This window comes from Ursus americanus, chromosome 32 (assembly GCF_024610735.1).
Source record: "Ursus americanus isolate L20-20 chromosome 32, mUrsAme1.1.p, whole genome shotgun sequence".
Lineage (NCBI taxonomy): Eukaryota > Metazoa > Chordata > Mammalia > Carnivora > Ursidae > Ursus > Ursus americanus.
The window spans coordinates 2,327,120-2,342,241 of NC_142158.1; the positions used below are offsets into that span (position 1 = coordinate 2,327,120).

Sequence of the window (15,122 nt, forward strand, 5' to 3'; positions counted from 1 at the left end):
TTCTGATTGGGCAGAACTAACGTCTGACGTTGCCCCGAAGAGTCACCAATCAGATAGCGGATTGTAATTTACGCCTTATTTGCATAAGGGCTTCTATATAAAAGGGGCAAACTGCACTGTGCTCACATTCTTTATCTTTTTTTTCTTTCTTTGGCCGCTTTTCGTGTTTTCCCGGCCATGCCCGAACCGGCCAAGTCGGCTCCGGCCCCGAAGAAGGGCTCCAAGAAGGCGGTGACCAAGGCGCAGAAGAAGGACGGCAAGAAGCGCAAGCGCAGCCGCAAGGAGAGCTACTCGGTGTACGTGTACAAGGTGCTGAAGCAGGTGCACCCCGACACCGGCATCTCGTCCAAGGCCATGGGCATCATGAACTCGTTCGTCAACGACATCTTCGAGCGCATCGCGGGCGAGGCATCGCGCCTGGCTCATTACAACAAGCGCTCGACCATCACGTCCAGGGAGATCCAGACGGCCGTGCGCCTGCTGCTGCCCGGGGAGCTGGCCAAGCACGCCGTGTCCGAGGGCACCAAGGCCGTCACCAAGTACACCAGCGCCAAGTAGACTTGCCAAGTAAGCGTGTTTAAAACTTAACCCAAAGGCTCTTTTCAGAGCCACTAAGTTGTCGGCAATAGAGCTGCAAATACGCGATCAGAATTTGGCTTGGGTTCAGGCAGTTGCTTGGAGGCCATAATGCGTGCCGTGCTCGTAACCGCCTTTGGCCAGAAGGAAACCGGATAGACCGTGCGGTGTCCGCTGTGTGTATGTAGTAAACAGCTCCCTTAACGGACGTTAACACAAGCGTGTGTTTGTGAGCACAAAAGGATTCCTGCCTCTGGCGCGAAAGTGGATCGTTTGGTTGTGTGCGAGAGCGGCTTCCTGTTTAAATCCTAACAGCCTGGTCTTAACGGCCTTCCTCCGTTGCGGTTCTAGTCTGCGTTTATATATTATGAATTTAGTCCCCACTGATCTCCCGAAATCGGCCTTTTAGCTCAGCAGTTTTGTCACGTCCGAGGCGGTTCCGCATGGCGGAAGGGACATTAAGTTGGCAGAACAATGCTTTCATCCAGCTTTAAAAACTTGGCTTCTCCGGCGCATGGGATCCGGGCCATGCCAGACTACCGTGGGGAGAAGTCTGCAAAGAAAAGAAAAACCGCTTGTTCTCCTGAGCTAAGAAATGGAATACTAGGGCACACACACACAAAGATAACCTGGCTAACCTGGCCAGCTTTCTAGTTTGTCATACATACCGCTAGAGAGATAAGCGATGGGTGGTATAATGGGGAGAAACAAGGGCACATAAGTAACAGGTGGAATCTTGTGCCTCCAATAATTTGAGCAAATTAAAGTCTGTGCAACTGTTTGCTTGTACGAGAACATTGTTCTGAGCTTTGTGACTTTTAAGCTACTAAATTCTCTGCTCTCCAGAGAGAATATGAAATCTGTGTGAAAAGAGTGAGAGAATAAAAGTGACTTTCTCAGGCCCACAATCAGACCTGCAGAAGAGACTGGAATGACTGGATCAGTTTGGGATAGTCAGAGGCACATCTTGTACCTGTCCTGGCACTTCCCACAGTTCTCCACTAAAGGAAGGAAGGACCAGGACTGCAACCCACTCTTTGTGATGGCTTCTCTAGCTGCCCACAGTGCTTAAAAGTTACAGGTGTGGGTTATAGAATATAACATTTGTGAGTTGGTTATTTGACTTGGCTGTCAGTACCTGTATTTTGCCATTTTAAAATGAGAATAATAAAACCTATTTCAGAAGATTATTTCATGAGAGAATCCATGGAAAATATTTAGCACAAATTTGAGTAAACTATTATAGGCATGGTTTCTGCTCTTTCACTCTACCTTTGTCTTTTATTAATGCCTTGCAAAGTTTAGGCTTTCGGTTAACCAATCATTGCTTATTGAGAGAATAGAAAGATCCGTCTGTTATCAGTAATTTCAGAAAAGCCTTACTCTCCAAGCCAAATAATGAGATAAGCAGCCTAAATTTTTTTGTCTACTTACGCCTGCAGTTCTTTGGGGGAATTAAGGGAGAGGGAAATAACCCCTATAAGAATAGGCAGCATTTGCAAAAACTACCAAGAATATAAACACAGCATAATTAGATGTGACTCCAAAATAGCCCAAAAGCTTGTAAGAAACTAAGCTATTCTATTATAATCAGAGAAATGCAATTTAAATACACGAAGATTTAGTTTAGCAAACGCTGACTGGAAAAACATTTTAGTCCGCCGTTAGTGAAACGTTGAGGATGGGGAGTAACGGGAACTGAGTACCTGTGGAATATGGGGGTGTAAACTAGAAGTACAACCCTGGAAAGCAAGTTGCTCTTTTCGTGTTGAAAATACACAGACCGCAGTATCAAGCAATCCCACTCCTAGGTCCGCAACCCGAGAAGACGTACAGCCGTGTGCAATGCCCATAGCAGTGCGATTTGTACCAGGGGAGCACAGCAACTTGAATTTGTAGCGTAGAAATGGATATTTGTGTTTTGCAGCGTAGAGAGGTGCATTTTCCAGGACCCCTGCGAGAGCTCTCTGCAACTCCCCTTAACAAACACCGCCGTTTTTCAAGGTTCCCAGTGAGTGGATCCTATTCCTTCGCTTAGACCCTTCGCTCTGACAATATACTCAACAGGTTAGTGTTGGGCCCGGACCTTCACATCTAAGGCCTCCGGAGTCTTAAAACTTTTTTGACTCGACTAATGATCCAGGATTCACCAGATTCCATGCGATTCCACCCCGCAGCGAAAAGCCGTTGGTGAGCAGAGGCTGCGGCCCCCGGCCACCTAGTGCCATTCTTTGCCCGCGTTCTCAACGCCCCACGCGGACCTGTATCTTACAAGCCGCAGCAGGAACTTACACCAGCCAGTCTGGAGACAAGCACTAAAGCTCTTTCAGGGAAAACTTGGCGGCCCTGAAAAGGGCCTTTGTGTTTGGAAATACGGTGGATCGTGGGTGCTCAGCCCCCGAAGCCGTAGAGGGTGCGGCCCTGGCGCTTGAGCGCGTAGACCACGTCCATGGCCGTGACCGTCTTGCGCTTGGCGTGCTCCGTGTAGGTGACGGCGTCCCGGATCACGTTCTCCAGGAACACCTTGAGCACCCCGCGGGTCTCCTCGTAGATGAGGCCGGAGATGCGCTTGACGCCGCCGCGCCGGGCCAGCCGCCGGATGGCGGGCTTGGTGATGCCCTGGATGTTGTCGCGCAGCACCTTGCGGTGGCGCTTGGCGCCCCCCTTACCCAGGCCCTTCCCGCCCTTGCCGCGACCAGACATTTCCCGGCAACCTAGCGCACAAAAGCGCAGGAGAGGTGCGCGGCTCCTTTTTATAGGTACCCTCTGCGGACCGGAGTGAAAACCGGAGGCTCTGGGGCGGGCGGTGCGTCCGGGCTGGAGGAGGGATCTAGAAAGGACACGCCCGCCGCTATGCTGCTCCCTTTGTTCTCCGGCCCTCGTTCCCCTCGAGACCTAAGGCTATTTTCTTTTTCTAACGCTATTTACATAAGACTGTACCATTTTGTAAAGGTTTTCTCCTTGTTATGGGGGGGGGGGGGGAGGGAGGGTTTATGTCCCAAACCTAACTTCCTAGAAGTAGAACAACATGTGCTCATAAAATAGAGATTTTAAGATCTTCCAGGTATGTGGCTAAATTCCACCAAAGGTGTACCGAGTTTCATTTTCAACAGCAGTTCCTATTATCTCTTACTAATGAGTAGAACCATTTAAGAGAAACTAATTTGAAGAAATTAATTGTTCATATATTGAATAGTTCACTTAAAATTATTTCTTGAAATTTCGCTGTTCTGCTGATCAGTCTATTTGTACTGCTGAAATATTATACTTATTTGTAACATTGAAAATTATCTTTGTATTTGGCTCTACATTTATTATGGTAAATTAGTTATCTTTGAAATATTGTGTCCTCCTAACCTGAAAAATACTGAATCTCTCTATCAATCTAGGTCCTTAAGTGTATCTCAGTAGTGGGGTTTTTTTTCTAGATAAAATATAATTTTAAAAACTTTTTTGAGCTTTCATTAATGGCAAGAACAAATAATTTGTCATTAATGAACAAGTAGAAAATTCAGGGAAATCAGAAAAAGAAAGTATACTTTGATCTATCTAAGAAAATCTTTATTAAAAGAATATACTTAATATTATATACTTAGTTAAAAATATATATAATTTTACTATTGCTTAACTTCTGAGAAATTTTAATCACTTTTTTCGGCATTAGCATGTTATCCCCTTGTTGTCCAATTATTTTCTTGCTGTCGTTTATTTCAGTGAGTTACTTTTAACAAGGTTGCATTATGGTATTTCTAAAGTATTCCATTTAAATTTCATAAAATAAAAATAATTTTAAATGTCATTAAAATATTGAAATTTTTTCCTGCATTTATGTTGCAATAAAAGAAAACTTGCCAAACACTTGAAGAAACTGATTCAGACAGTGGGAGGCAAATTCAGTGTATTTTATGGAGGGGGGATAGTATAGGTTAATTTAAGGGCAAATACAAATAGAAAGTAAGAGACTTACTTCTCCCTGAGGGTCCCTCTATTTTCCTTTTCCTCTTTCAGGATTTCTTTCTCTGTCCTTTCCAAATGTATGTAAATCCTTTTGATGGCTAAATAAGTCTTTGGCCAGCCTCTTAACTCAGGAACTTTCCTCAAGGATCTTCGAGACCTTTTTGGAAATGTAATCATCAAGGAAAACAGTACTCTGCCAGTTGCTTGAAAGGGAATTGGACCTAACTTCAGCTGGCATCTGAGTCCACACTGCAAAACCTATCTAATGTAAAAGGTTGTGTCCCCTTGGTTCTAAGAAAGTGGTATTTCTCTCTGTCTTTGCCATCTCTTTCGAAGATTGCCAGTGATGAACACAATATTCTGACTTTATGCTTATTGAACAATACAATTGTTTTCTTTTTCTTCCTTATATTTCCCCAGCATTAGTTCATTGGAATACATTTTAGAGACCCTCCTTTCTCTACTTTAAAAATCTGTAAAATTCCACCAACCTGTAGCCTCACTCTTTCTCTGATTTCTTGGATATTTGCATGGCCTCTAGTCATGATAAAGGTAGCAATGGATGGATGTCTGAAAAGTTGGTCAGGCTCTTTATAGTTTATGAAACTGAGAGGCAACGGCATTTATTTTTCTATAAACCTACAGTATATTATTTTGTAAAAAATGCAAAGCTATTTGGGCTGTTTTCTAATACTAACTGACTTTAATAGATGAAGATAAACTTCAGGCAAATCAAGGTACTTTCCTTGTGTTTTCCACAGTTGAAGGGTAGCCGACTGTGCCACCTGAACTGTTTGTCATAAGGCTGACTTTGAACTGATTATTTTTGAGAAATAGCATATACAGGAGGATGTCTAAAAATACAAGTAACTTTTTAGTAAGAGACATTTACATTTATAAAGGAAACTGCCATTTCTAAGTACCAGGAAGGAAGACTATAAATAACAGGAGAATTTTAATGGAGAAGACACCACTTTAATGTGTTTATCCTGCTTTTCCTGGTATCTTCCCATAACTGTCCCCCCTCCCCCCACCCCAACACATGCCCCTTTCTTTTGGCTTTAGCAGGAGATGGTATATAAGGTGCCGGCTTGGCCATCTTGGGGAGTTTATTCATTTTTCCTGTTTCCCATGTCTGTATGAGGTATACGTGTTGATAAAATTTGGTTGTTTTTCTCGTAATAATCTGTCCTTTATTACGTGAATCTCAGCCCAGAACTGAAACAGGTAGGGGGACAATTCTTTTCTCCTCCCCAACACAGGACACCTCAAAGCCGGCAGCAAGCTCTCTTAGTCACACTTGTAAAGTGCATCCTGTACCTAGCGATTGTCTACCGCTTCCTTTAGGCCAAGCCTCCACCGTCTCTCAAACAGACTACCACAGCAGTTTCCTAATTTATAGCCTTACTTCTGAACTACGCATTCACCACACACTTGCCTTAATGAACTTCCAAAGTTATGTAAGTTGGGTTATGCCATTCCCGTGTTCAAAACTTAGAATGGCCATTTAGAATGACTTGCAAGACTCAGCTTGGCATGATCTGACCTCTGCCTGTCTCTGTGAACACACTTTCTACCCCTGTTCCCTCTGCTCTTGATCTTTCTTACACATTCTTGATCTCAGACTTGATCTTTACCTTCCTTACGCTTTGTGCTCCTGCTGAAACATTTCATGTATACGATGGCTTCGGGTATTTGCATTATCTTCTTAGAAGACTTCTCCCAGCACAACTGTCAGAATGGCTACAACCAATGACCCAGGAAACAACAGACGTTGGTGAGGATGCAAAGCAAGGGGGACCCTCTTGTTCTGTGGGTGGGAATGCAGCTGGTGCAGCCGCTCTGCAGAACAGCATGGAGGCTCCTCAAAAAGCTGAAAGTAGAGCTACGCTAGGACCCAGCAATTGCACTCCTGGGTATTTACCCGAAGGACACAAAAATACGGAATCGAAGGGGTACGTGCAGCCCGATGTTTACAGCAGCATTGTCAACAATAGCCAAACTAGGGCAAGCACCCGAATGTCCATCGACTGATGACTGGATAAAGAAGTTGGGGGGCGCCTGGGTGGCTCAGTCGTTAAGCATCTGCCTTCGGCTCAGGGCGTGATCCCGGGGTCCTGGGTTTGAGCCCCACATCAGGCTCCTCCGCTGGGAGCCTGCTTCTTCCTCTCCCATTCCCCCTGCTTGTGTTCCCTCTCTCGCTGGCTGTCTCTCTGTCAAAAAAAAAAAAAAAAAAAAAAGAAGAAGAAGTTGGCATATATATACTATGGAATAGTACTCAGCCTTCAAAAAGTATGAAATCTTGTCATTTGCAGTGATGTGGATGGAACTGGAGGGGATTGTGCTGAGCAAAGTCAGTCAGTCAGAGAAGGACAATTACCATGTGGTTTCACTCATATGTGGAATATAAGAAACAAAACAGATGAATATGGGGGGGACGGTGAGAGGCAGACAATAAAACAGACTCTTAACTATAAGGAGCAAACAGGGTTGCTGGAGGGGAGGTGTGGGGGAGGGATGGCCCAGTGGCGATGCGCATTAAGGAGGGCCCTTGTGGTGATGGGCACCGGGCGCTGTGTGTAAGTGATGAATCACTAAATTCTAACTCCGGCTACTGATCTAATATTACACTCTGTGTTAACTGGAATTTAAATAAAAGATTGAAACACAAACAAACCAAAAAAAGAAATATTTTCCCCAAAAGAACAGCATAATTTACCACCTGGTATTATTCAAATCTCTGCTTAAATACCATCTAGTCAGAATTTTTCCGGGGTCATTGTAGTGGGTTGAATTGTGTCCCTTCTCTCACCCCCAGTTTATGTCTACCTGGTTTCCTCAGAATGTCACTTTATTTAGAAATAAGGTTTTTGCAGATATAATTATTACAGATCTTGAGATGAAATCATGCTGGATTTAGCATGGGCCTTAAATCTAATGACTGGTGTCCTTACAAGGGAAGGGGAGGGCACAGAGATGCACAGGGACGAAGGCTACGTGACGCTCCACGTAGACATTGGAGACAAGCCGCCGCAAGCCAACGTCAGGAATTCCGATCCACCACGAGGAGCCGGCACGAGGCACGGAATTTCTCCCTCAAAGCCGCTAGAAGGAACCAACCCTGGTAACTCCGTCGTCTTGAGCTGCTGGCCTGCAGAACTGGGTAAGAATACATTTCTGTTATCTAAAGCGTCCAGTTGGTGGTAAATTGTGACAAGCAGCCCAGGAAATGAGTATCGGCACCCAAAAGGGAAGACTCACAGCTCGCCTGTCTCTCCACAGTCCACGAACCTGATTTGGTTTTCCTGATGGCACTGATCACAACCTAAAATTTAATAGTTTTTAAGTTTATTTTGTTTCTTGCTGGAACACATATGCTATGAAGGCAAGGAAATTGTCTTGTTCACTTTGTATGTGCGATGTCAGTTGGGTGTGTCCTAGGACAGTCGTTGAAGCATTGAATGACTCCTCTTGAAAATAGGTGATATTTTTCCATTTTATGGAGAATTTTGTAATTTATTACCTTCTTCCTTGAAACTCATGTTTCCAAATTGACGCTACCATATTTTTGAGTCTAAAATGAGTGTAATGTAAAATTAATGTTACAAGTAGAGTTAGCATTTCTTTTTTGAGTGTTTCTTTTGTTAAAAAGAAAACCACGGCCCAAAATGGCTTCACTTAGGTTAAGGCTCCAAGTCAGCAAACCAGGGCTTAATACCTAATTGAACTGCAGTTTCAACCTTCCCCAGAAATGGACATTTTAACCAGTCAGTCAGAAATTTTCTGATAAGCACCAAAGAGGTGATCTGTCTCAGGGACCTCCTTCACCCCCAAAAGGAAGATGAGGTAATCTGCATGACTGGACCCTGACCTTTCCCCTAAGAGGTGATCTGGCCTGAAACAATCCTTTTTCTTTTGTTTATACTTTCTTGTCTCACCCTTCTAATAAGAAGAATGTTTTATGAAACATTCCGTTTTCTACAGCTCCTCAGATGCTGCCCAGTCCGGGAATCAATTAATGAAGTCCGTTAGAGCTTCAAATGGACTTGGTTGAATGTTATTTTTTTAACAGATTATTGGCACATAATGGTCTATTGTGCTTGCCTACTTAGGTGTTTTAGGTTTGATGAAATTCGGTACTAAATGCTGTAGTCACCATGAATGTATGTGCGTTTGACCAAATAGCTCTTCGGAATAAACCCATAGAGATTCATCTTAGCCAAAAAACATTTTTAAAAGATTTTATTTATTTGACAGGGAGAGAGAGCACAAGCCAGGGGAGCAGCAGGCAGAGGGAGAGGGAGAAGCAGGCTCCCCGCTGAGCAAGAGCCCAGCGTGGAGCTCAATTCCAGGACCCTGGGATCATGACTGGAGCCGAAGGCAGATGCTTTACTGACTGAGCCACCCAGGCGCCTCTTGACCACATTTTTGTTGGAGAATCCAGTCTTCTCATCCTGTACCAGATGGACATTCAGAAGAAAAGTGATGCACTCCAGAAGGAAAGTGACGATGTCACCAGCTAGGGCCCAAGACCTGACCTTTGCTGCCCACCTGCCTGTAACCCCTGACGTCTGTCCCACATTTTCCTGTAGCTCTTCTTCCCAGCTGGTCTCTGATCTCACGCAACAGACCTGGGGGGCAGAGTATCCCCTGGCAGAAAGTGAAACTACCCGTCAAGTATTAACAACTGCCCAGACCACCCAGACCAGTTTGAACTTATCCCGACTCCGGCCTGTGCAGGTGGACCACGGAGTGACCCAGGGAGTGACCAACAGTGACCTGTGCCTCATTATCATACTAGAATCTGCCCAAGGAGGAGCACAAGGCTCATTTACATAACACACAATGTGTGTCTAGGCATGTTTCTTTAAGGCGCATGGGCGACCTTACGCCTGCCTCTACATACAATGACGAGTCATCTTCCTACATATTCATCCAAACCCGAAATAAAAGGAACCCGCTCAGCCTTCTTGGGGAGTCACGGCTTTGGAAGTTCTTGTGACCTCCTTATTTGCTGCAGATAAAGTTTCCCTTGTGGGACAACTCACCTGGTGCAGTTTCTTTCTTTTTAAGATTTTATTTATTTGAGAAATAAGGCGGGGGATGGTGGGGAGCAGAGGGAGAGGGACAAGCAGACTCCGTGCTTATCGCGGAGCCAGGGGCTCGATCCCAGCCAGGAGATCATGACCTGAGCTGAAGTCAAGAGCCGGGTGCTTAACCGACTGAGCCACCTGGTGCCATTTCTATCTGTGACTCCCTAGGAATGAACTCCCACATGACTTCCCTTACAACGATATAGGTTTTCTGTGTTTTTTCTGTTTGCTTTTGGATGTCATTCCACATGAGAGCAATCCAGGCCTTCTATTCCCCTTTGATTTGGGTTGCAGCTCACAAATAAATTGATAAGGGAACATACAGGGAAAGGAGCAGAATCCTGGCAAGGCAAGGGCGGGTCTCAGGCTAAAGGAAGGACTGATCATCGTCCTTCCCTCCTCTTTCCTCCGTCCCCTCTCCCCCCAGTTTCCCCAGCATGCCCACATGGTTTTCTTAATGTCTCCCTGCACTATTCTAAAAAGTCAACAAGCCTATGCAACTTGAAATGAATAGAACATCCAAACTGTGTTTAATGGATAGATAAATGTCTACAAATATAAGAAAAAGTGCTCAATTACATTAACCCAGAAGATTAGATTTAAAATGGGAAAAAAAGCCTTAAAAGTATTGTAAAGAGAGACCTTTCATTTGCTTTAAACTTTTGTTTAGCAATATTCTGTGTATCATTTAGAAATATAATGCAGATTTCAGATTTATTAATACAGACCTACTACTGTACTAACAAATACAAATACTAGCATTAGGTACTGAAAGGTAGCAGAACAGGCCACCCCAAAATATTCCACTCTGGCATAAGGTTGATTTTGAGCTGAAGGCATTTGAGATGAAGCAGACAGAAGAAACGCTCCTTGTCTTCCTGCTTATTTCCCTGAAGCAGGAAGTAGATTTACAAAGCTGTCCCTCCTTCCCTCTCTACCAGGAAGGACAAAGGTTCATTCCAGTGTCAGGGTAGGCAGTTAGTGAGTGCTCTCACAGGATGCCTGGAGGCCAGCAAGGAGGAGGCCACGGGGAAGGTCAGAGGCCTGTACTGGCCGCATCCACGAGCAGCCGGATCCCACCAGACAGGCCCAAGATGGCGGCGCCTCGACAGGAAACCCCTGAGCGAGTGAGGAGGAAAAAGCGGGAAACCCTGCTTCCGGCCCACGTAACAAATACCCCGCCCCCTAGTCCACAGCTGTCAGTAAAAGATAGGAACCCAGCCCCCAGGACGCACAGCTCGCTCTGTTTCGAGCTCACCATGCTCTCACATCTTGAGAGTGTACCTTTGCTTTAATAAACTCCTGCTTGTACCCATCATACACTGTGTTGTGTTTGCTCTTGAATCCTTTCTCTTGAGGAGACCAAGGACCTTCTGCGACATCTTTGATATGGGTTGGGTCCAGACCTCAGGGCCCAGGGTCTCCCAGTTTACCCAGCAACACCCGTAGACGGCTTTAGACTCTTATCAGTGGAGAAGGCACCAACTTATATCTGCCTAACAAACTTTATTTTTGTTTTCCTGGTAGTCTTCCCATAACTGACTTCCCCTCACCTTTTGTCTTTGGCTTATAGTGGCGGAGGGCAGGATGCCCCAAAGATGCGCCACGTTGCCGAGATTATTGAGCTGAAGACAACAAAGACCCTGTGCACTTGAGAGAAACTTTTGTCCCTCCCTTAGCTACAGAGAAGAATCTAAATTGGGTCTTTCCCCAGAAGGGGATTATTAACAGAGATAAATTTTAGCCGAGTGACCCATCTGTATGTCAGGGCAAACATCTAATTACCAAACTTCTGCTCTTCTTATTGCCCCATGAAGTGCATGCCTTTCCTTTGAAATCCCGGCCCCTTCTCCTTAGCTCAGAAGGAGACATATGCCTTCTTTTGCCTGTCTTTGGAATTTCCAGGTCTGTGTGGATTCCCTGTACAAATGCTATTAAATTAGATTTTTCTCCTGTTAATCTTTCTCAGGTCAAGTGGATTCTTGGTCCAGCCGGAAGGACTCTTGAAGGGGACAAGAATTCTTGCTCCCTGACAAGCTGAAGACAGTATTTAAACAGTATTTCTAAGGCACCTCGCGGGTTCCTCGTTGTCCCCAGTGTAGCTCCCATGCGTACACGAGGTACACATGTTAGAAAGGAGACAGCAGGCCCCAAATGGAGTCAGCGGTATAAGCCCCACATCAGCAAACCAAGATTTAATACCTAATCTAGTCCCAGTCTCACTCCGCGACTCCCCCCACCCCCCCACCCCCAGGAATGTAACCTTTAGCCAATTGCAATTAACCTAGTCTGCTAGTAAAATAATCCACCAATGGGGCCGTCCAATCCCTTTAGAGGGTGACCTTGCCTGAAACAATGCATTCTTTGCTAATAATTTTCTTTTTCTGCCGCCTTTCCACCTTCAAAAGCCTTTTCTTTTCTATAGCTCAGCAGAACTTTCTATGGCTGGACGGGATGCTTCCTGATCCATGAATTATTGAATAAACCCAATTTGACCTTTACCCAGTTGAATTTTTGTTGTTTAACAATGTTAATATTAAAACTTCTGTGTGTTTTTCTTTGGGAAAACTGTCTTTTATTATAGGGATCTCAGCCAAACACTCAGAAGAGTAGAGGAAAAATCATTTTTCTTTCCCTATGATTGGAAGACATACTTAAAGACAACAATTGAATAATGAGTAAAATCATTTGGGTCACAGCTTCTAATATGCCCATCAAAAAGTTAAATATTTTACCACGGGGGGTGTGCATTTGAGTGCCTATCATTGTTAGATACTGTTGTCAGCATTTATTTTTAATCCAAGAAGCCATATTTATACTAGGATTAGAAGCAGGTATATTTTACCTAAAAAAAAGTAGTTATATTTTAAGTACAAAAATAGGAACAAGGGTATGAATATTAATATGACATATTAATAGACTTTAGGTGTTAAAGAAATCCCATATAGGAAGGTGTGCTTTCAGGGAAAAAAATTATAATTAGGTTGAAAAGTCACGGGTAGGTCAACCAAATTTTAGAACACGGATTTTGAACCTGGAGTCCATATATGCCACAATACCGCTGAGGATAAAAATCCGGCCGTGCATGGTTGGGGGGGGCAGTGGTAGTGAGGAGAAACCCCAGGAGTTGGGATGGGGAAAAATATAATTTATCTCTGACTGATCTTTAGCATTTTTCTTTATAATGAATTTAGGCCACAAACCTCAGAACCTGTGAGTATGTCACCCAATGAAAATCACAGATAATCTCATCTCTCATAACAATTGCCAGATTATCTTGAACCGTTATTTGCTCGCTTAATTATTGATGGCAGTCATTAGGCTCGCCAAGATTGTATTATGTAATGTGCTCACTATTGAGGCACACGTGTCAGTCCTATCAAATTTATTCTTAAAAATACAGTGATAATTATGGGATGCATTTTTTGCAATGTTTGCATTTTATGCACTTCAAATATTATTCTGAGAAGGATTTCCATAAATGTCACCAGGCACCCAAGGGTGTCCATGACATTGAAGAAAAAAGTGCTAAGAATGCTTTTTTTTTTTTCTTTTCTTTTTGAGATGACATCAGTTAAAGGAGTTCAGTGAACAGAAAGTAGGAGGCAAGATTCTGTGCTCTGGGCAGTAAAAACGTAGGCAGGGGTTTTCCTTATTTTGTTACAACAGCAACGAAAGTTAGGCGTGGTGCTCATCAACGGACCTTCCTCCTGGGAGGAGAGGCCGGGGGCTGTCAGAGCCCACCACCCGGATACTTCATTCCTAAGCAGCCCTTTGTCAAACCGTACCAGAATCCTCTACTTGAGAGTATCTTCCTTCCTCCACTGGCACCTTTAGGCCTGTAAGGCAGAACAGCCTGTGTGATGAGGGGCCCTTTACGTTTCAATGGCACTAGTTACTAGTTACGGGAAACAACCTTTAAATGTTTTGAGTAGTTTCAGGTGTGACAGAAATTGCCCTGAAGCAACAGCCCCGACGATTTTAGGCTCATCCCAAATGTGAGAAACTTTTCTCGGGCCCCAGAATGGCGTCATACCTACCAATGGATCCCAATATTGTATTCATTTGGCAACATCGAGGGTGGTGGTGAGAGCAGTGCCTCAAAGCATGTGTGTTAGGAAAAAATGGATGTGACTCTTGACAGCCTTTGGATGGGGGAAGACTGTCCTGTAATGAAGCTCTCCATTGACCTGTATGGAGCTGGATGTCCTTGGGCATGATGGTGACGCGCTTGGCGTGGATGGCACACAGGTTGGTGTCCTCGAAGAGCCCCACCAGGTAGGCCTCGCACGCCTCCTGCAGCGCCATGACGGCCGAGCTCTGGAAGCGCAGGTCGGTCTTGAAGTCCTGCGCGATCTCGCGCACCAGCCGCTGGAACGGCAGCTTGCGGATCAGCAGCTCGGTGGACTTCTGGTAGCGCCGGATCTCGCGCAGGGCCACCGTGCCGGGCCGGTAGCGGTGCGGCTTCTTGACGCCGCCGGTGGCCGGCGCGCTCTTGCGGGCCGCCTTGGTGGCCAGCTGCTTGCCGCGCCATCTGCTAAACTCAGCCAGGGACGCTTTTATGCACCAGAAAACTTCACTGACAAAAGCTTGTAGCTGGGGGCGCGAACTCACTAGGCAAACAATTAGATTCGGCCCCGTTTGAAAAGGAATTTGCGGTAATTGGGAGAAGGCACCTTGTGTACCTTGTCTATCGTCCACTGCAGGTTTAGGCTTTCGTGCACGGTGTTGCTTTCAACCGGGATAGAGGACAGGTAAGAACGGCGCAATTTCGTACGTTTCATTTTCTCATTCAGTATAGAAACAAATGTTAAGCTCTTTTTCAGAAAATATAGGTGGCCCTGAAAAGAGCCTTTGGTTTGGACTCCGCTTACTCGAGCTACCGTAAACGGTCATATGGGCCACTACTTGCCCTTGGCCTTGTGGTGGCTCTCGGTCTTCTTGGGCAGCAGCACGGCCTGGATGTTGGGCAGGACGCCGCCCTGCGCGATGGTGACTTTGCCCAGCAGCTTGTTGAGCTCCTCGTCGTTGCGGATGGCCAGCTGCAGGTGGCGCGGGATGATGCGCGTCTTCTTGTTGTCGCGGGCCGCGTTGCCCGCCAGCTCCAGGATCTCGGCCGTCAGGTACTCCAGCACGGCCGCCAGGTACACGGGCGCGCCGGCCCCGACCCGCTCGGCGTAGTTGCCCTTGCGGAGCAGGCGGTGCACACGGCCCACCGGGAACTGGAGGCCAGCCCGCGAGGAACGCGTTTTCGCCTTGGCGCGAGCCTTGCCACCCTGCTTGCCACGTCCAGACATTATGACTTCAAACCTGTTGAAAGGGTAGGGGTAGCACTTTTTATAGCCCATATTGGGCTTGAAAAAGAAAATTTTTCATTGGTTAAGATTGCAGCTTTATCTTACCCAATGGAAATGCAACTTTGGAACCCTTGCGTTCTGATTGGGCAGAACTAACGTCTGACGTTGCCCTGACTGGCCACCAATCAGATAGCTGACT

General features: G+C 45.5%; 4 protein-coding genes across 6 annotated transcripts; 1 reads left to right on the forward strand and 3 right to left on the reverse strand.

Moving 5' to 3' along the window:
* The first annotated feature begins 102 nt into the window (after window positions 1-102).
* On the forward strand, window positions 103-8,937 carry H2BC12 (H2B clustered histone 12). Of its 3 annotated transcripts, XR_015722582.1 has the most exons (3): window positions 103-567; window positions 7,491-7,696; window positions 8,791-8,937. XR_015722582.1 is itself a non-coding variant. In XM_045800410.2 (2 exons), the coding sequence occupies exon 1, from the start codon at window positions 178-180 to the stop codon at window positions 556-558; it is 381 nt and encodes a 126-aa protein (XP_045656366.1). In that variant the 5' UTR covers window positions 103-177; the 3' UTR covers window positions 559-567; window positions 2,504-6,782. The 3 variants fall into 3 exon arrangements, 2 of the variants coding, with proteins under 2 accessions (XP_045656366.1, XP_087714157.1); XM_045800410.2 differs by lacking the exons at window positions 7,491-7,696; window positions 8,791-8,937 and adding an exon at window positions 2,504-6,782; XM_087858031.1 differs by lacking the exons at window positions 7,491-7,696; window positions 8,791-8,937 and adding an exon at window positions 2,581-6,782.
* H4C9 (H4 clustered histone 9) lies at window positions 2,954-3,279 on the reverse strand. Its single transcript, XM_045800417.2, has one exon. It carries the CDS (start codon window positions 3,277-3,279, stop codon window positions 2,968-2,970), a length of 312 nt encoding a protein of 103 aa, XP_045656373.1. The 3' UTR covers window positions 2,954-2,967.
* On the reverse strand, window positions 8,875-14,410 carry LOC123794147 (uncharacterized). Its single transcript, XM_087857896.1, has 3 exons — window positions 14,312-14,410; window positions 13,667-14,222; window positions 8,875-8,987 (listed from the first exon to the last, which is right to left on the reverse strand). The coding sequence occupies exons 1-3, from the start codon at window positions 14,408-14,410 to the stop codon at window positions 8,983-8,985; spliced, it is 660 nt and encodes a 219-aa protein (XP_087714022.1). The 3' UTR covers window positions 8,875-8,982.
* LOC123794177 (histone H2A type 1) lies at window positions 14,210-14,924 on the reverse strand. Its single transcript, XM_045800403.2, has one exon. It carries the CDS (start codon window positions 14,921-14,923, stop codon window positions 14,531-14,533), a length of 393 nt encoding a protein of 130 aa, XP_045656359.2. The 5' UTR covers window position 14,924; the 3' UTR covers window positions 14,210-14,530.
* Window positions 14,925-15,122: the final 198 nt, after the last annotated feature.

Bases quoted from the DNA above. Each gene is read 5' to 3' on its own strand.
- H2BC12 (XM_045800410.2), top strand. From the start codon at position 178: ATGCCCGAACCGGCCAAGTCGGCTCCGGCCCCGAAGAAGGGCTCCAAG.
- H4C9 (XM_045800417.2), bottom strand. From the start codon at position 3,279: ATGTCTGGTCGCGGCAAGGGCGGGAAGGGCCTGGGTAAGGGGGGCGCC.
- LOC123794147 (XM_087857896.1), bottom strand. From the start codon at position 14,410: ATGAAACGTACGAAATTGCGCCGTTCTTACCTGTCCTCTATCCCGGTT. The intron at 14,223-14,311 runs GTACACAAGGTG...TCGCGCCCCCAG, and splicing joins TGCAGTGGACGATAGACAAG to CTACAAGCTTTTGTCAGTGA.
- LOC123794177 (XM_045800403.2), bottom strand. From the start codon at position 14,923: ATGTCTGGACGTGGCAAGCAGGGTGGCAAGGCTCGCGCCAAGGCGAAA.